Consider the following 21,609-nt stretch of genomic DNA (forward strand, 5'->3'; position numbering starts at 1 on the left):
ACTTGACTTCTATTCCCTGCAATGACTTTATTTGCCAATGTATAATTTTTGTTAAACTCTCTGTCCCTTCCTGTCCCATTCTGTTGGGAGTTACCCACATCACTATCCTGCTCCGATGCCCTGACCCCTCTCTTTGGATTTCTAAATTGCCCTTTACCAAAACCCCCTCCCCCCACCCCCAGTTAGTTTAAACCCCTGTTCACAGCCCTAGTTATGCGATTGGCCAAGACACCTGTTCCAGTCTGGTTTAAGTGAAGCCCATGCCAACGGAATAGCTCCCTCTTCCCTGAGTACTGATGCCAGTGCCCCAAGAATCTAAACCCCTTCTTCCCAGACCACTCTTTGAGCCACGTGTTTAGTTCTCTAATCTGCTTGACCCTATGCCAATTTGCGCATGGCTCAGGTAACAATCCGGCGATTATTATCTTTGATGTTGTGCGTTTTAGTTTGGACCCTAACTTCTCAGATTCTCTAAGCAGAACATCATTTCTGGTTCTACCTATGTCATTGGACTACAACAACTGGATCCTCCCCCTCTCCCTCCTACTCCAGGTTCCTCTGCAGCTGCGAGGAGATGTCCCTAACCCGGGCACCAGGCAGGCAACACAGCTGTCGGAGCTCCCAGTCAAGGCTACAGAGAACAGTATCTATCCCCCTGACTATACTGTCTCCTATCACTACCACATTCCTCTTCACTCCGCCACTGGAATGGCATCTTTCACCATGGTGCCTTGATCAGTCCGCTCATCCACCTTGCAGTCCTTCTCTTCATCCACACAGGTAGCAAGGACCTCGTACCTGTTGGACAAGGTCAGGGGCTGAGGTTCCTCCATCACTACGTGCTGATATTCCCTACCTGCCTCCCTCACAGTCACACTCTCCTGTCCCTGACCATTGGCCATCTCTAATGGTCTCCCTACTCTAAGGGGTGTGACTGCCTCCTGGAACAAAATGTCCAGGTAACTCTCCCCCTCCCTGATGCTCCGCAATGTCTGCAACTCAGTCTCCAGCTCAGAAATTCTGAGTTGAAGTCGTGCAAGCTGCAGACACTTACTGAAGATATGGTTGTCCGGGATTGTGGTGCATTAGGGAGGGAAGAGAAACTGAACCTGTATAATTGAATTCCAGAAAAATATTGCAACATGCTAATTTATACAGTTTCAAGAAAAGAGCGTAGCAAACATGTAAGTTCAATTTAACTGAATGGTGGGGGAATCTAAAGGACTAAGTCCTCCAAATAGTTAAGGAAAGAATGAGCTTACATTTATGTAGCACTCTGACATGTCCTCAGGACATCCCAAAGTGCATGGTGTCGTCTCTTGTTGTGGAGGTGAATACAGCAGCCAATCTCCAATACTGCATGATCCCACAAGAAATACCAAAGAAAATGCACAGTGAACTATCAATTCTCAACAGTTTCAGTATTTTGGAGTGCGAGGTTATATATGTACATGTTGCAGCTTCATGCTTATTTCTATTAGATATTTTGCTAGATAGAGAAGTGAGGGGAGGTCTCAGGACATCAGTGTAAAATACCCAAAAACATTTAGGTTAGCATCCAGGCAGCATTTCTTTTTGCAGAGACTCGAGCTCTGGAGCAGACTGCCAGGCTGTGTGGTCAGGATGGATTTTCACTACAGGCGAGTTCCTTGAGAGTAGAAAAACATCTCAGGTTATTGGAAGGTAAAGTGATAGTTCTCTGTAAGTAGTTAGGTGTTCAAAATGGTGAGGGGTTTGATAAGAGTATATAGGGAGAAACGTTTCCACTGTTAGGGTTGGTAACCAGTGGACACAATTAAGATAATTGGCAAAAGAACGAAGAAGGAGATGAGAATTTATTTTACACAGCGAGTTATGATGATCTGGAATGCAGTGCCTTGAAAGTGTGGTAGAAGCAGATTCATTAGTAACTTTCAAAGGGGAATTGGATAAATACTTAAAAAGAAACATTTGCAGAGCTATGGGGAAAGAGCAAGTTGGGGGAGAGAAACTAATTGGATAGGTCTTTCAAAGAACCAGCACAGGCACAATGGGCTGAATGGCTGCCTTCTGCGCTCTATGATTCTATGACAACTCTTCTATGAACAGGATGGTGAAAATAAGAGCATAAGTGGGTTATGCCTTTACATTTTGAACTTACAGCCATTGGTCAATGGCTTTTTTTCTTTGGTTTGCTCCTGTTACCTTGCCAAGGGCCTTCCTGTTTCCAACGGACCAACAGCTGGACCTGGAGTACTGGGCAGAGACCGGAGAATTCAACCCCACCGAGCTGCATGAAATGAGGATCGAGGACAATCAGCTCTTCGCCGTGGAACCAAAATCTGGATGTCTGCTTCCTGGACAGCGAGCAACCATTCAACTCACTTACAGGTAAGTCTCATTAACCCTAGAGATAGTGTGGGGAACCTACATGTGAGTTTGCTTTATGCAGTATTGGACAAACAGTATAATTATGACCTGTACAAGTACTTCCAATCTTCAGTAAAGGTACGCCAGGTCTGTGCAGACTTGCAGAACATTTTGCTCCAAATTAGCTCTCAGAAGAAAATAATGTTCTTTCAGATGCTCAAGTACTGAAATCTACAAAGATGGCCTACAATTTATAAATATGTCATTGGACTACAACTAAGTGTAGAATTTTAAATTGAAAAAATGTTCCAGCAAATCCATGCTTTAAAGACCAGCAAGAATAACCATAAAAAGCTTTTAATAATATAAAATATATATGTTAAAGGTATATATCCAATCTTCAATGCTCCATTATTGTCAGCCTCGCCTTCAGCTGCTGAACCTTAAGCTCTGGAATTCTCTCCCTAAGCCTCTGTACCTCCTTAAAGCCTACCTCTTTGACCAACCTATCCTAATATCTCTGGCTTGGTGTCAACCTTTTATTTGTTAAGTGCTCCTGTGAAGCTCCTTGGGATGTTAAAGGGGCTATATAAACGCAAATCAATACTGTTGTTATAGTGGTGGTAACAGCGTTATACAAGGTTAGCACTACTTGTAACGGTTGTCTTATTATTTAACTGGTTTGATTTAATGAAGACTATTAACCAAGTTTTAATGATTCCTATTCCTCAAACTTCTGTTAGAGGCAAAGGATGTATGAAAATGTCCAATAACACCTCTGCGTAAGTGCATTAGGGATATATGACAATATTCTATAATAGTTCCACATAGAGGCTTCCACATGGGAATTTATGACAATAGCCTATATTACCACAAGTCATGGTTCAAGTGAGTTGAAGAGCTCTTAATGTAAAACAGTGTTGTACAAAGGCTGTAACTCTGGATGAATTATATCGACTGTTAATTATGAGACAAAAGAGTGCAAGTTAAAATTTTGGAACCATATTCATGTTCTAAACCTCTTGATAATTACACATCTTGGAGTTTAAAGTTTTATTCTGGTCTAAGATGCTTATAAGCTCGCACATAAAAGTAGCCATCACAGATCTTTGATGCCTGGGTTGAAATTGTGGAGAGCAGAACTTTATATTTAAATTGTTCCCTCCATTTTCCAGGCATGAATTTACAGGCACTGATCGGATTCCCGTTCTGCTGAAACTTTCCCACGGCCGTGAAATTCTGGTAAGGAACAGTTTGCGATACCCCAGGGAGTGATTTGTTTCACATTGAATGAGATAAGCCCTGTAATTGGAAGAGTTTTCAAAGCACATCAGATGTGGGGCAAGTTTCTACAAATACTGCCCACTAATGAGGGCTATTGGGATAAACAGTTGTCCCTCAGCAGTTACAGAAGTGACAAAGCATGTTACTGTGACGGGAGCCAAGAATTGAGGCCGATATTGGCCATTCAAGGTCCTGTTTCTTAACCAATGGGAAAGAGCCCAAAACTGCAGACAGCTTATATTTTATAATCTTAGATACATCTTGACTGAAAGCTTTGTGTTCATGTCACCAATGGCCAAGTTAGCATCATGTTTCAGAAGATTATTCATGATGTTTTGTAATTTTTCTTGACTGCCTTCACAAGGCATGTCACATATCTTTACATCGTCACATGGTGAGTCAGGACTCTCAGTATGAGGGGTAGGCATTCTGTCATTGCTTTTTCCATAACTTGTGACAAAAGTGTGCCTTGTGTAGGGATGCTATTTGTCTGAGTACAATATTGTCATTTCCTGATTTTAATCATAATTGCTCGGATCTGTTTGTTCACTTGTGCCAAAGAGGTTCATGTTTTTCGTTCCCTTTGCTAATGGATTCACTTTTGCTGGTTCCAAAGTGTTTTCCTCTTCCAGACTGGAATATATTACTATACCCTGGGTCTTTATTTATCCCTCAACAAACATCACTAAAACAGATTATCTGGTTATTATCACATTGTTGTTTGTGGGGGCTTGCTGTGCGCAAATTGGATGTTATATTTCCTACATTACAACAGTGACTACACTTCAAAAGTAATTAATCGACTGTAAAGCACTTTGGAATGCCCTGAGATCACAAATGGTGCAATATAAATGCAAATCTTTCTTTTCACACTTGGCCCAAATTTCTTTGGACCCAATCACGCTGGTTATGTTGGGGTTGTGCTGTCCAGCTCTGACCCTGCCAGAGTTTGCAAAGTCATTGGCAGGACAGCTAATTAGAACAGGACTGACAGATGCATGTGCCACTTTGGACACATCTCTGGCCATTTGTCTGCCCCACAAAAGCTGAGACTGTTGCCACTATTGAGGGCCGCAACGGCACCGCAATTTCGACGATTGCACTTGTGCCGAAAACCGGAACTTGTGGTACACCTCAAAGAGCTCCGGCGGAGGGCACACTGATGGTTCCGCCAGACCTTTTTTCTAAAGAGGCAGGTACCTGTAAATCGGAAAGCTGGGCTGGTTGTTCAGAAGATATACATGTTTTCACTGTGATCTTCTTAGGGCTGATACTAGCATGCACAGAGCCCGCTCAGGAGCGCATCGTTAAACACAGAATAACAGAAGTGTTGAAACATTCTCACTCTTTTGGCTCCCCAGGCTCGCCCGCAGTGTTCCATTGGGATGCAATAGGGATAGTTACATATAAGTGTTCGCTTTGATGAACCAGCAGGGATTATGTAAATTGCATATCAGCAAGGATTAGCTAAATCATTAGGGGTCGTTTTGATCAAATGGGATTGTCTTGTCTACGGATACTCCAAAGCCCAGTTTAAAGTTACTAGTTAGCTTGGCCATCTCTTTGGAGAGAGAGGAGCCCAGTTCTTTAATTCTTTTCAGGCCATCAGTCATAGGGGCAGAAAGGTCCATTAGGTAAAAAGGACCTCGCCTGCTTAAAAAAAACAAAGTTCAGTGTTTTTATCCTTATATGTTTCCAATACAGTATAGTCTATAAAGCTTATTTTACTCAAATGAGATAGTCCCAGCTGTTACTCGAGGCGCTATTCGCATTCAATGATTAATGGTAAAAATATCAGGAACTTACCAATAATTCCAACAGGGAATTCAGGAGAAATTTCTTCACCCAGAGAGTGGTTAGAATGTGGAACTTACAGCCACATGGAGTAGTTGAGGCGAATAGCATAGATGCACTTAAGGGGAAACTAGATAAACACATGAGGGAGAAAGGAATTGAAGGTTATGTGGATCGGGGAAGATGAAGAGGGGTGGGAGAAAGCTCGTGTGGAACATAAATGCCGGCATGGACTAGTTGGGCCAAATGGCCTGTTTCTCTGCTGTAAATGCGATGTAATAAAAAATATGTAATATGAATGGGGTTGTACAATTTTTTGTTTTCTGTTTAAAACTGCTCCCTTTAATGGAGTGTTCAAACGTTTAAAATCATTAAAAAGAAATACGTGCCACTGAGCTGAACACGGACCTCAAGGGGCTTATCATCAGCTCGTGGCATGAAAAGGGGGCGTGAAAACCGACACTGGAACCCCTCGCTGCTTGTCCCCACATCAGGACCTGCTGCAGGAGGAACAGGATGTTCTCCCTGCAAACTACAAACCATGTGAGTTTGTATTTTTTTGGGCAGGCAGCAGCATTAGCGATAGCTTTGCCGCTGACAAGAAGTTGCGGGCTGATAAATATTCAAAGCTTGTATCAAATACGGGTTATTATGTAGCTCAGGAATGACCATGCGTAATACAGTAAGGGTTGATAAATATTTACCTTAAAGTGGTTTTATTTAAAAAAACATACTAGGTGGCCATCTCTGCCAAGTTCTGTACTCTGCTATTTCCTTGAGCAAATGCTGGAGCAGGTGTACCGGAATAACATCGGTCTGGGAAATTCCCATGGAGCGTGCTCCATAAAATGGTTAGTGGGCTCGGCTTTGGAACATCGGAGCAGGAGTAGGCCCTTCAGCCCATCGAGCCTGCTCCGCCATTCAATACGATCATGGCTGATCATCCACTTCCCACACTATCCTCATATCCCCTTATGTCATTTGTATTTAGAAATCTGTCAATCTCTGCTTTAAACCTACTCAATGACTGAGCTTCCACAGCCCTTTGGGGTAGAGAATTCCAAAGATAACCCTCTGAATAAAGAAGTTTCTCCTCATCTCTGTACTAAGTGTTTTCTCCCTTATTTTGAAATTGTGTCCCCTGGTTCTAGACTCCCCAACCAGGGGAAACATCTTAGCTGCATCTACCCAGTCTATCCCTTTAAGTATTTTGTAGGTTTCAATGAGATCACCTCTCATTCTTCGAAACACTGGAGAATACAGGCCTAGTTTCTCCAATCTCTCTTCACAGGACCATCCCGCCATCCCAGGAACATCTGGTGAACCTTGGTTGCTCTCCCTCTATGGGAATAATATCCTTCCTAAGGTAAGGGGACCAAAACTGCACACAATACTCCAGGTGCGGTCTAACCAAGGTTCTATACAATTGAAGCAAGACTTCACTACTCCTGTACTCAAATCCTCTTGCGATAAAGGCTAAAATACCATTAAGCCTTCTTAATTGCTTGCTGCACCTACATGCTAGCTTGCGACTTATTGACAAGGACACCCAGGTCCCTTTATACATCTACACTTTCTAATCTCTTACCATTTAAGAAATACTCTGCACATCTATTCCTCCTACCAAAGTGGATAACCTCACATTTTTTCACATTATATTCCATCTGCCATGTTCTTGCCCACTCACGAAGTCTTTCCAAATCCCCTTGAAGCCACTTTGCAACTTCCTCACAACACACATTCCCACCTAGTTTTGCGTCATCAGCGAACTTGGAAATATTACATTTGGTCCCCACATCCAAATCATTGATATATATTGTGAACAGCTGGGGCCCAAGCACTGATCCCTGTGGTACCCCACTAATCACAGCCTGCTAATGTGGGAATGACCTGTTTATTCCTACTCTCTGTTTTCTGCCTGTTAACCAATCCTTAATCCATGCCAGTATATTACTTCCTATCCCTTCCTGTGGGGGACTTCATCAAAGGCCTTTTGAAAATCCAAGTATACCACGCCCACCGACTGCCCTTTATCAATTCTGTTAGTAACATCCTCAAAAACCTCCCAACAGGTTCGTCAAATATGATTTCCCAATCATAAATCCATGTTGACTATGCCCAATCAGATCATTATTGTCCAAGTGTCCAATTATCACATCCTTTAGGATGGATTCTAGCATTTTCCCAACAATTGATGTAAGGATAACAGGTCTGTAATTCCCTGTTTTCTCTCTCCCTCCCTTCTTAAATAGTGGGGTGACATTTGCAATCTTCCAATCTGCAGGAACCGCTCCAGAATCTTGGAATTTTGGAAGATTATCACCAATGCATCCACTATCTCCACGGCTACCTCTTTCAACACTCTGAGATGTAGAATATCAGGTCCTAGGGACTGATAAACCTTCAGCCCCATTAATTTATCCAATACAACCTTCTTGCTAATAATTTTGTTCAATTCCTCATTCCCCCTAATCCCTTGGATCTCTAATTCTGGGAGATTTCTTGCATCTTTCTCAGTGAAGACAGACACAAAGTAATAATTTCTTATTCTCTACCACTTCTCTATACCCCATTATAAATTCTCCTGACTCTGCCTGTAATGGACCCATATTTGTCTTAGCCAAACGTTTCCTTTTTGCGTACCTATAGAAGCTTTTACAGTCCACTTTTATATTTTTTGCTAGCTTACATTAATCTATTCTCCCTTTCTTTATCAGATGCTTCATCCTCCTTTGCTGTATTCTAAAATCCTCCCAATCCTCAGGTTTGCTACTATTTCTGGCAACTTTATAGGCCTTTTATTTTAATCTTACACAATCCCTAACTTCTTTTGTTATCCAAGGTTGACTGCCTTTACTTTTGGGGTTTTTGTGCCTTGAAGGAATGTACAGTTGCTGTAAACTATGTAATATTTCTTTAAAGACTATCCATTGCCTATGTACAGTCATACCTTTTAATGTATTTTCCCAATCCACCTCAGCCAATTTGCCCCTCATACCTTCATAATTTCCTTTGTTCAAATTTAACACCCTGGCTTCAGTTTGAACTACCTCACTTCCAAACATAATGTAAAGTTCTATCATATTATGGTCACATATCCCTAAGGATTCTTTTACAACAAGATTATTAATTAACCCTTTCTCATTACATAATATTAGATCTAAAATAGCCTGTTCTCTAGTCGATTCCTCAACATAATGCTCTAGAAAACCATCCCTAACACATTCCAGACATTGTCCTCCATAGCATTACTGCTCATTAGGTTTACTCAGTCTAATGAAGATTATATTCACCCATGATTACTGTATTACTCATGCTACAGGCTTCTCTGATCTCCTGATTAATGCCATGCCCCACACTACCACTACTATTTGGTGGCCTATAAACAACTCCTACCAATGTTTGCTGCTCCTTGCTGTTTCTTAGCTCACCCAAACAGATTCCACATTTTGTTCTTCTGATCTGAGATCCTCCCTTATTACCAATGCAACACAACCTCCTTTTCGTCAGTCCTTCCTAAATGTTGAATATTCAGTTCCCAGTCTTGGTCACCCTGCAGGCATGGTTGTTAGCTCCGGTCCTGTTAAGGTGTAGCCCATCCATCTTGTACATGTCCCACCTGCCCCAGAACGGGTCCCAATGCCTCAGAAATCTAATGCTCTCCCTCCTACACCAATTCTCCAACCACGTGTTCAATTGATCAATCCACCTATTCCTATGCTCACTAGCACATGGCACTGGGAGTAACCCTGAGATTACTGCTTTGGAGGTCCTGCTTTTTAATTTCCTTCCTAACTCCCTAAAATCTGCTTTCAGGACCTTGTGCCTCTTCCTAGCTATGTCATTGGTACTAATGTGGACCACGACCTCTGGCTGTTCACTTTCCCCCAGAAGGATGTCCTGCAGCCTTTCCGTGACATCCTTGACCCTGGCACCAGGGAGGCAACACACCATCCTGGAGTCACGTTTACTGCCGCAGAAATGCCTGTTCTGATCCTCTGACTATCGAATCCCCTATCACGAATGCTCTTCCACTCTTCTTCCTCCCCTCCTGTGTAGCTGAGCCACCCGTGGTGCCACGGACGTTGCTCTGGCTGCACTCCCCCAAGGAACCATCGCCCTCACCGGTATCCAAAATGGAAAAATGATTAGCAAGCAAGGTAGACTCAGGGGACTCCTGCACTACTTGCCTGGTTCTCTTAGACTGCCTGGCTGTCACTCATTCCCTCTCCACCTGCATGTTCCTAACCTGCGGTGTGACCACCTCCTTAAACATGCTATCTACATAGTCCACTGCCTCGTGGATGCACAACAGTGACTCCAACCATGCTCGAGTTCTGAAACCCAGAGCTCAAGCTTCTGCAGCCAGTGGTGCTTCCTGCAGTCCATGACTTCCCACATACCGCAGGCCGTATATTCCGCTTGACTGAGCTGACCTGCCATAATGTAACTTTAAAAACATTTTATTACAATGAGAAGTAAAATAATTTACCAGTTACTCACCAATCAACTTCTTCCCCTGTACCAAAGAGAGAGGCAGCTACTGGTGGCTGAAAAAAGGTAAAAGAAAGAAAGAACGGAGCCCCTTCCTCATGCACTAAGCTCCCACTTTACACTCTCTGCACTCAAACTTATTTTCTTCTTAATTTATAGTTCCCCTCCTTGTTGAACTCCCTCAATTACCAAACTTCCTTCTTCACACTCTCTGTCCTTCAGCAGCAGTCTGTGCAGACAAGCAGCACTGAGAATCCCCTGAATTTATACACTGAAAACAATGCTGTGTCAGCTCTTCTAGAGCTCTGCTCAAGCTCAGAAACCAGTTTAAGCTAACCTAATTAACTGGCTACAGCTACTCTGAGTGTTAATATACCCCTGCTTAAAACTGCAAGAACCCCTAACTTACCTCTTAACTGAAATAGGAATTTCAATTAATTGCTAGATGTAAACAAAACAAAACTAGTCTTGAGAGATTAACCCTTAAAATTCACTCACTTACCAAACTCCCTCCTTTACACTCCGTGCAGACAGACTGGTTTTCTTTAACCTAATAACTACTCAGTGGAAAATGCAAAAAAAAACTTTCACAATGAATTATATAGCTTGCCGGATCCCATAACCATTATCATAGAACTGTCGCATTATAGCCCATTGGAATTAGTGGGACATTGGCAACATGGATACAAAATTGGCAAAGGGACTGAAAGCAGAGCATAGTGGTGAATGGTTGTTTTTCAGACTGGAGGGAAATGTACAGTGGTGTTCCCCAGGGGTCGGTATTAGGACGGCTGCAGTTTTTGAAATATATTAATGACCTAGATTTGGGTATACAGGGCATAATTTCAAAGTTTGCAGATAACACGAAACTCTGAATTGTAGTAAAATATGTGGAGGATACTAACAGATTTGAGGATATGGGAGGATGAAATTTAATGCAGAGAAGTGTGAATTGATACATTTTGGTAGGAAAAATTAGAAGGATCAATATGAACTAAATGGTACAATTTTAAAGGGACTGCAGGAACAGAGAGAACTGGGAGCATATATCGACAAATGTTTGAAGGAGGCTGGACATGTTGCGAAGGCTGTTTTTAAAAAAAAGTATATGGGATCCTTGGTTTTATTAATAGAGGAATAGAATACAAAAGCAAGGAAGTTATGCTGAATCTTTATATATCACTGGTTAGACCTTAGCTGGAGTATTGTGTTTAATTCTGGGCACCACACTTTAGGATGAATGTGAAGGCCTTAGAGAGGGTGCAGAAGGCAATTACTAGAATGGTAGCAGGGATGAAAAACTTGAGCTACGTGGAGAAAGGAGAGAAGCTGGAATTGTTCTTATAGCAGAGAAGGTTAAGAGGAGATTGTGATAGAGGTGTTCAAAATCATGAATGGTTTTGATAGAGTAAATAAGGAGAAACTGTTTCCAGTGGCAGGAGGGTTGGTAACCAGAGGATACAGATTTAAGGTGATTGACAAAAGAACCAGAGGCTACATGAGGAAGCATTATTTTTACGCAGTGAATTGTGATGATCTGGAATACACTGCCTGAAAGGGTGGTGAAAGTAGATTCAATAGTAACATTCAAAAGAGAATTTGATAAACACTTGAAGGGAATAAACAATTCGAGGCCTATGGGAAAGAGAGGGGTTGTGGGAAAATTGGATAGCTGGTAGTAAATAGCCAGCGCAGGCAGGATGGGCCGAATGAACACCTCCTGTGCTGCATTATTCTGTAATCCTATGAACTTACAAGGTAACAGAAAGTATATCTAGACCATTGTTATATCACTTGCAAGGTATTAGATAAGATCCTGGGTCACCTGACTCCTGACATTGCAGGCAAATATTTCTACTGCCCTGTTGGGAGCAGTGCAGTCAGAAGGAAAGAAAGAAACAAAAGCTGCTTTTATGCTTGAGCCTGGGATCTTGAGAGAGTGAGCTAACTGGGCCCCTCCTTTATATTTAGTAGTGGATCATGCGGCTGCTCAACCAGCTGCAATGTGCATCGGCAAGCTGCCTGTGATATTTTGGCTTTGTAAATTTGAGCTTGTCCAAAACTGTGCTGCCCATATTCTAACTCACACCAGGTCCCGTTCACCCATCACCCCTGTGCTTGCTGACCTACATTGGCTCCTGGTCTGGCACCACCTCAATTTCAAAAAGTCTCCTCTTTGTTTTCAAATCCCTCCATTATCTCTCCTTTACAACCCTCCAAGAACTCTTGCCTCTTGCTGCTCCTTTAATAAGCTTCTTAAAGCCTCTGTCTTTGACCAAGTTTTTCGTCACTTTTCCCAATATCTCCTTATGTGATTCGGCATTTTTGCTGATTAGTACTCCTGTGAACTTCTTGGGCCATTTTGCTGAGTTAAAGATGCTGTATAAATGCAGGCTGTTGTTGCTGTCATCATGGAGTTTGTCAGATTATCATTGCAGAGAGAATTGGAGCGTGCGTTTATGGGGACATTATAATCCCACATTATGACATCTCTGCCCAAACATGGTCCTGCCGACAATCATTGTCTTACTGGCTCCAGGGAGACCTGGTAAAAGAAGCAGTCTTCCACACAGCCAGTCTTAACATGCTGGCATTGATGTGGGCAGCCATTTGGCCCACCTTAATTCACCCATCCAAGGGAAATCCCAACATCTCTCCTCCCCCTAACTCACCTCGGACTGTAGTACCCAGTTGTTTCTTCATAAACTGCAGGCTTTTTGCCTCTATTATCCTTTCTGGAAGTCAATTTCACATGTTAAACCTCTATGAGCTCAGTTGGTAGCACTTTCTCCTCTGAGTCAGAAGGTTGTGGGCTCAAGCCTCATACCAGAGTCTTGAGCATGTAATGCAGGCTGATGCTGCCATTGCAGTACTTGAGGGAATGCTGCACTATTGGACGTGTCGTCGCTTGGGTCAGAGATTAAACTCTAAGACGCCCTCTACTTCAAAGAAGAACAAGGGAATTATCTGCAGAGTCCTGGCCAGGAAAATCAACGTCACAAAAACAGATTATCTAGTCATTATCACTTTGCTGTTTGTGGGAGCTTGCTGAACACAGATTGGCTGCCATGTTTCCTACATTATAACTGACTATACTTCACTGGCTGTAAAGCACTGGGGATGTCCTGAAATCATGAATGGTGCTACATAAATGCAACAAAAACAAGAAATGCTGGATTCACTCAGCAGGTCTGGCAGCATCTGTGGAAAGAGAAGCAGAGTTAACGTTTCGGGTCAGTGACCCTTCTTCGGTGCTACATAAATGCAAGTCTTTCTTTGTAAAAGCAGCTAAATACTCACAATCTACAGTGTGCGATTACGTCGTCCAAAAGTCTCAGAGCACTTTGCACAGTAAGTCAGTTTTGGGATGCAATATTTTGTTTGTAATGCCACACCATGCCAACAACATCCCACGGCCAGTTTCTGTTTTTTTTGTGGTATTTGCTATAGGAGGGATATTGGCTAACGGTTCCAAGAAAACGCCTATCCCTCTTTGAATACTGCGCCAGGGGCTTTCATGTTCACCTGAACAAGCAGATGGCACCCACATGTTGTGGTCTTGTCCCTCACTACAGAGAGAAAAAGACTTATTTTTATAGTACCTTTTATGACCTCAGAACGTCCCAAAACGATTCACAGTCAATTAAGTACTTTGAATTTTAATTCTTGCAGTAATGTAGGAAATGCAGCAACTAATTTAAGGTCCCACAAACAACAATGTGATTACCAGATAATCTGCTTTGGTGTTGCTATTTGAGGGTAAATATTGGGGGAGAACTCTCCTGCTCTTCTTTGAAATAGTGCCATGGGATCTTCTATAACAACCTGAGAGGGCAGATGGGGCCTCAGTTTAACGTCTCATCCAAAAGACTGTAACTCCGGCAGTGCTTCACTCCCACAGTACTGCATTGTACTTTACTGTCAGCCTAGATTTCTTTTTGTGCTTGTCTCTGGAATGGGACTTGAATACACAACCTTCTGACTCAGAGGCGAGAGTGCTACCCATTTCTTCTTCTTCTTTGGCCTCCTTGTCTCGAGAGACAATGGGTAAACGCGCCTGGAGGTGGTCAGTGGTTTGTGAAGCAATGCCTGGAGTGGCTATAAAGGCCAATTCTAGAGTGACAGACTCTTCCACAGGTGCTGCAGATAAAGTTGGTTGTCGGGACTGTTACACAGTTGGCTCTCCCCTTGCGTTTCTGTCTTTTTTCCTGCCAACTAAGTCTCTTCGACTCGCCAATCTTTCGCCCCGCCTTTATGGCTGCCCGCTAGCTCTGGTGATCACTGGCAACTGACTCCCACGACTTGTGATCAATGTCACAGAACTTCATGTCACGTTTGCAGATGTCTTTAAAGCGGAGACATGGACGGCTGGTGGGTCTGATACCAGTGACGAGCTCGCTGTACAATGTGTCCTTGGGGATCCTGCCATCTTCCATGTGGCTCACATGGCCAAGCCATCTCAAGTGCCGCTGGCTCAGTAGGTGTATATGCTGGGGATGTTGGCCGCCTCGAGGACTTCTGTGTTGGAGATACGGTCCTGCCACCTGATGCCAAGGATCCTCCGGAGGCAGCGAAGATGGAATGAATTGAGATGTCGCTCTTGGCCCACTGAGTCACAGCAATAAATGGGATGAATTTTATCTTTTAGTCCTTTCAAGAGACATGAGCTTCACTGGCAGGGCCAGCATTTGTTGCCTATCCCTAATTGCCTTTGACAACTGAGTGGCTCGTTAGGCCATTTCAGAGGGCAGTTAAGAGTCAACCACATTGCTGTGTGTCTCGGGTCACATGTAGGCCAGATCAGGTAAGCACAGCAGATTTCCTTCCCTAAAGGACATTAGTGAACCAGATGGATTTTTACAACAATCGATGATGGTTTCATGGCACCGTTACTGAGACTCGCTTCCAATTCCAGACTTTTTTATTAATTAATTGAATTTATTAATTAATTGAATTTAAATTACACTAGCTGCCGTTGTGGGATTTGAGCCTGGGCCTCTGGATTACTAGTACAATAATGTTACCACTAGGCCACCGTCGCCTCCTAAATTGGGCAGATTCTGCAACAGGCAGGCGATTCACTCTGACAGAATGCCAGCTCAGGTACCAAAATTACCCCCACTGTTTCTCTATATGGAGCTGTTTCTTCTCTTCTCCGAGTTAATCCACGGAAATGGCCTTTGCACCATTATTTATCAGACCTTTCATTGGTTGTGCTCATTGGAGCAAAGCCTTTTACAGGCAGTGTACCCTCTTATTTCGTTCATCTCCAGCTACATTCTTAAAGTGCTTCAACTCGAACCAATAAGAATGCCCGTCCTTGCAGCAATGCAAATGATCTTATCATTTTTGTCTCCTTCCAGTTAAATTTCATCGGTATTACTGTGCCTAAAGATCATTGCTACATTCACTTCCTCGTCACCCATCATAAGTTTGCACCCGTTTGTATCAGCACTTTCAACCCACCCAAGCAGGTGAGTGAATCCCTCAGGTACCAAGCTCTTCTTGCAGCATCCAGCAGTTAAATTCACTCATTGTTGTCTAGTGTGAGTAAGTACGCATTTCACATTTGTACTATAATTGAGTGCAGATCATGTTATCCAATATCTAATATTTCATTTGTACTGGATTAGATTCATTTGTAAAATTTGGGGGAAAACGTAATTACATGGGATTTAATGCTGAAAACGTATCAGTTTTTTTAACAATATCATTTAACTATTTATCTCAGCTCCATTTTTGTCTCTTCCCTACCCCGCCTCTCCCTTGAAGGCTCTGTTAATAAATGCAATGCCTCCTATGAAACGGTGTAATTTATATCAACAAGGCTCTGAGTTTGATTCCCAGGCTGTGTTGTGATGTTAGCTGATCTCAGCTTCTGTGATGATGCCTGCAATTGACCTCCATGTCCTGGTCTAGGGAGGGGAGCAATCAGCCCTGGGATTCCAACTCTTGAATAGTCACCCAACAACATTGATTTAGAGATTTTGGTACTGAACTAACAACGCGTGAGACACAAATTCAAATCCCATGGTGGCAAGTTGTGAGAGTGAATTCAAAATGAATCTGGTAACTCAGTGGGCTAGAACTAGAAAAATACTAGCGAAAGCCTTTGGACTTTGGTTTCTAAAAATCCACATGAATCTTTAATATGCTTCAAGGAATAGAGCCTGCCACCTCTGCCTGGTCTACTCGTAACTCTGTGTAGATTGATTCTTGGTCATCTCTAAGGTTGCCAGCCCTCCAGAATTGCCCTGGAGCCTTAGCAATTGAAGATTATTCTGTGGGCAAAACCCAAAAGAAAAAGCATGGAGGCATTAAGAAAATTGCAGGGGGGCTGTGGGTCCCATTTTCTTTGAACGCTTTCATTCACTAGTTACAAAAATACAGGAGGGGGGAAGGAATACTGTTTGACTGTCAAGAATCATCTATTTGAGTTGCGAAGAGCCTGTTCGGTGGGAAGACAGGACATGTCACGGATGTTTTGGGTAAACCAATGGTGAGAGCCTGGAGGACAGGGCTGTGGGAAGTTGGGACCTTGTGTAATGAAACCTTCAGGGATACGTTCAAACAGACTTGACAGTCCTAGTGCCCTCTGAAATGGGTTAGAGGGCCGTCTGGTTGTAAGAATTGCATGGCACTCAACCCTTTCTTGTGTCTCTCGCTCACCACAGATTTATGAGCTGTATAATGGTGGTTCGGTGAGAGTGATTTATGACATCCAGTTGGATTCTGTGAAAAGCGTTCTGGAGAAGAATTACAACCATCCCATCTTTCAGTGCCTGAACCCACGTGGAGAGATCCAGCCAGGGATGACTGCTTACATTGAGTGGATTTTCTCGCCACTTGAAGCGCGATCCTATTCGGTACGTAACTACCCAGAGAAAAAAGGTTTGGTGTATTTAGCAACATCTTTTATGGCCCTAGGACATTCTAAAGCACTTTACTGCAAACTACTCACTTTTGATGTTTAGTCACTGTTGTAATATAGAAAACGTGGCTGCTAATCTGCACACAGTAAACTCCCACAAATAGCAATGTGACTGACCATATAATCTGTTTCAAGTGATGTTGGTTGAGGGAATAAATATTTTCCAGGATACAGGGGGAAGAACTCCCTTGCTCCTCTTCAAAATAGCGCCATGGGATCTTTTGCATCCATCTGAGAGGGCCTCAGTTAAAGTCTCAGTCGAAAGTTGGTAACTCCAACAGTGCTGTATTCTGATACTCCCTCAGTCGTGCACTGAAGTGTTAGCCAAGACTTTGTGCTCAAGTCTCTGGAGTGGGACTTGAACCCACAACTTTCTGACTCAGAGGCAAGAGTGCTAGCCACTGAGCCACAGCTCACTGGAATGTTGTCCACTTGCCACTGTCTCTTCCACTGTTACTTAGAGATAAAGGAAAATTAAGTACTTGAGATTGTAGTTTATATTAATGAAACAAGCTGTGTTTCCAACTACAAAAATGAGGAAGAATGTATAGTCATGGAGTAGAACTGTATTTTTGTCACCAAATTAAAATTAAGCTTATATTGTTTATGAAAACTGATGTGTAAATTTCAGATGAAATAACAGTTAAAATTAAAATAATTCCTATGTATAAGACATCAAGACATCACCGGTCGGTATTTGAAACTTTTGACACCAATGTTACGAATGGAACGGAGGAATAAAGTATCAGTTGATGTTCAAGCTCTGGTTTATTATTTCTCAACACTTTTTGTCTCCTTGTGAGTTTTGTGGCAAAGGAAATAACTATTACAGCATCCCATAAAGTTGAAAATCAAATTTCTGGAAAATATAACGAGCAAAATCTAACTGGGTACATTTTACAAATTCGCACTCCAAACGTAGTGCATATGTACTGCGAGCACGGGTCAGGAATTGAGGCGCGGAGGTTATTGTGACCTTCTCCTGTGAAGCATGCTAACCTTGTGGCTGAATACCTGTGTTTCCTGTGTGTAAGGCTGTGCACTGGCGACAAGAGTTTGTGGATTTTTGACTACATTTCATCCCCCCCACCACAATCTAAATACGACAAATATTTTGGAAAGCAAAAGACTGGATTGAAACTAGATTTGTTTTTTTATTCCCTTGAAGACTATAAGCAAAATAAAACTAAAACTTGAGACCAGTGGAAAATTCGAAACCAAAATTCAAATTATTTCAGAACGATGCCAGAGGCAACATGGAAATACCAGGGATGACAAACTTGAGGCCTGATTTTAACCTATTCTATCAGGTGGGAATGTGAAGTCAATGGAGCATAAAATAGGTGTAGCGCCTGACCTGAATCGCCCCATTCCTGCCGGGCGGGTCAGGTAAAATTGGGGCTTATACTTTTGAAAAAGGACTTGATATACTAGGATATTGTACTGGGGAAAAGAAGGCTAAGAGAAAATTTGATGGAGGTTTTTAAAATTATAACAAGCATTGATTGAAAAGAGAGACAGAGCAGCATTTATATAGTGCCTTCCACGACCTCAACAGCAATTTGCCTTTATATAGTGCATTTATTACAGTAAAATGTCCAAAGGCATTTCACAAGAGTGTTGACAAACAAAATTTGACACTGAGCCATATAAGGAGGTATTAGGACAGGTGACCAAAAGCTTGGTCAAAGAGGTAGGTTTGAAGGAGCATCTTAAAGGAAAAGAAAGAGATTTAAGGAGGGAATTCCAAATCTTAGGGCCCAGGCAGTTGAAGGCACGGCTGCCAAAGGTGGAGTGATTAAAATCGGGCTCTCACAAGAGGCAAGAATTGGATAAGCGCAGAAATATCAGAGGTTTCTCAAGCTGGAGGCAGTTACAGAGATAGGAACGGATGAGGCCGTGGAGAGATTTGAAAGTGTGGATGAGAATTTTAAAATCGAGGCCTTACCAGACCAGCAGCAAATTGTAGGTCTGGTAGGGCGCCACACTTTGGGAAAGATGTGAAGGCGTTAGAAAGAGTGCAGAAAGATTCATGAGAATGGTTCCAGGGATGAGGAATTTCAGTTACATAGGTAAATTGGAAAAGTTGGGACAGTTTCCCTTGGAGAAGCGAAGATTGAGAGAAGATTTGGCCGAGGGATCTGGACAGAGTAAATAGGGAGGAACTGTTCCCATTGGTGGAAGGATCGAGAACCAGATTTAAGGTTATTGTCAAAAGAAGCAATGGCGACATGATGAAACGTTTTTTCGTGCAGCGAGTGGTTGGGATCTGGAATGCGCTGCCTGAGAGTGTGGTGGAAGCAGGTTCAATCGCGGCATTTAAGAGAGAATTGGATTGTTATCTGAAAAGAAAGAAAGTGCAGGGCTACGGGGAGAAGGCGGGGAATGGCAGTGGGTGAATAGCTCCTTCGGAGAGCTGGTCTCCTTCTGTGCTGTAACAATTCTGTGAACAGAGGGCGATTGGTGAACATGACTTCATGCGAATTAGAATACAGGCAAAAGAGTTTTGGATGAACTCTAGTTTATGGAGGGTGCAAGATGGAAGGCCAGACAGGAGATTATTGGAATTGGAATAGTCGAGTCTAGAGGTAACAAACACATAGATGAGGGTTTCTGGATGTCCCAAGGTGCTTTACAGCCAATTAAGTCATTTTGGAGTGCATTCACTGTTGTAGGAGAACAAACTCAAAATTTGCTGATGACATGTAAGTAGGAATTTTAGCAAACAGTGATCGAGACCTGACAGAGGCATGAGAAATTTCTGCCAAATGGCGGATTTCTGACATTCAGGTTTTGAAAATCTGCCATTGGCTTCTTCTGGCTCACCCAAGCTTTCAATCTGGCCCTGTCTGTGATTGTTCAGTGTCTGTGACAGTGGGCTGCCCGGGCAGGGTGAGTGCTGGTTGGCAGTTTGCGGCGCAGGCTCACTGGGATCAGCCGTCCCTGCTGTTCTTGTGCAGTTTAGGGAGTGAGTGGGAATGGCTGCTGCAGGGAAGAGGGAGAGAGAGGCCAAGGGGAGACCAAAAAGCGGACCAGCTCACAGCCAGAGGCTTGGGGCAGAGTGGCATTTTTTTGTTTTGATTAATAGTAAAATAAATGTCTAATTCCTTTATCTTTCCAAAACTTGCTCACTGGCCCCGATGTAGGACAGAAATCTTGGTCTCGCGCGAAAATGTTGGACACCCCTGCAGCTTCTGACCTTCAGACTCAAAAGACCAGCTTTAAAAAAAAAATCGGAACTGACAGTTTTGGTGTTAAGATTTACTTCATCCTTCATAATTACATAATGTACTAACTATATTAAGTGCTGAAATGTTGGAATGCTGAGGTCACTTGAGTGATTTTATACATTGGTCCACCATCTTGACAGTAATCAAAGGTAAACAGAGGGGAAACTAATGTTTCTACATATTTGAAGTGGCCTGGAAGCATTTGCATTTATTACAGATCATTAACAGTGCTATAATTGCGTGATGCCTTGTCAAAAAAAAATGTCAGGCCTTTTTGTCTTCGGCCATTAATTTTCAGACATTTTGGTCGTTGACCACTCTCACCCTTACTTTTAAGACTTCAGGAGGACATAACAATATTAGTAAAATGGGCAGATGAAATTTTGTGCTTACTTGCCAAGTAATACATTTTGGTAGGAAAAAAAGCAAAGAATTGGAGTATACACTTAATGGGATACACCAAAGTGCATGAACAGAGGATCAAATACCCAATAAGTTGAAAGTTTGAGTGCAAGTAGATAAAGCTGTTCAAGCCAAAAGAATTTTGCATTTTATAAATATGTGGATAGAGTAAAAAAAAAGGAATGATGTAGTAGTATGATGAATTTATACAAAACATTGGTTAGACCACAATTAAAGCACTGTGTAGGTCTCTTCTGAAAGACGGCATCTTCAACTCTGCAGCAGCCCCTCACTATTGCATGCAGTGCCTGAATTTGTGCTCGAGTCTTTGGAGTGGGGCTTGAACCCACAACCTTTGACTCAGTGGCGAGAGCAATACTCATAGAGTCAAGGCTGTTCTTATTCAGAACTTGTTATCTCCATCAGATCCTGATCTTACATGTGAAGAAATATTACCCCATGGTGTTTGATCTCTAAAGATATTGGCCCAGGTTTTGCTGTAATAATAAAAGCGAGGCATTCAGCTCTCGCCATTATTACAGGGTAAAACTGACAGCACCTTCTGGCATCCATGTATGTGCAGTTAAATGCGTGAAACCCTGTTCCTCCACAGGAGGCACTGCTGCAGACTTCGCCGATGGAATCTGCCCGAGATCACTGTAACGGAATGAACTTAGGTTAATTATCCACTAGTCTTGCAGTAAAGACAGATGAAAAAGTTAGGGCTTGTACGATTAGGACTAACTGATTTTTATGGTGTAGTAAGTGATCATTTCTGCTGGACAACGCCTCTAGCACTGAAAAATTAATTTTACAAATGTAGAGTCTCATTCCCTCAGAAGAAAATGTTGCGGATTATAAAATTTTTTTTTTGAAAAGTTCTGTTTCTCTCTTTTATGTCTCCTTAATCCCGTGTGTATCTCCTAACCTTTATTTTGCTTGCTCTACAATGAGTTAAATGTGATTTATATTTCCTGTTTTTCTTACTTCCTGCTTTGCAGTCTGTGTGTCTCAGTGAGAATTCTTCAATCTGATTGGTTGGAGAGCCTCTCTGCTGCTTGCTCTGCTCACGGACACCACATTGGATTAGCCTGGAAACCAGAAATCTCTGCTGACAACCCCGCG

The 21,609-nt window shown here is 42.6% G+C and overlaps 1 protein-coding gene across 7 annotated transcripts in view; it reads left to right on the forward strand.

Moving 5' to 3' along the window:
• Positions 1-21,609, forward strand: part of cfap65 (cilia and flagella associated protein 65) — a 473,759-nt gene that overhangs the window by 94,377 nt on the left and 357,773 nt on the right. For all 7 annotated transcript variants that reach the window (XM_068034809.1, XM_068034810.1, XM_068034811.1 and 4 more), the window contains exons 20-23: positions 2,194-2,370; positions 3,525-3,591; positions 15,285-15,395; positions 16,596-16,787. In XM_068034809.1, coding sequence (XP_067890910.1) covers positions 2,194-2,370; positions 3,525-3,591; positions 15,285-15,395; positions 16,596-16,787 — 547 coding nt within the window. The remainder of the gene's footprint in view (positions 1-2,193; positions 2,371-3,524; positions 3,592-15,284; positions 15,396-16,595; positions 16,788-21,609) is intronic.

The sequence above is a fragment of the Heterodontus francisci genome, chromosome 7 (genome assembly GCF_036365525.1).
Source record: "Heterodontus francisci isolate sHetFra1 chromosome 7, sHetFra1.hap1, whole genome shotgun sequence".
Classification (NCBI taxonomy): domain Eukaryota; kingdom Metazoa; phylum Chordata; class Chondrichthyes; order Heterodontiformes; family Heterodontidae; genus Heterodontus; species Heterodontus francisci.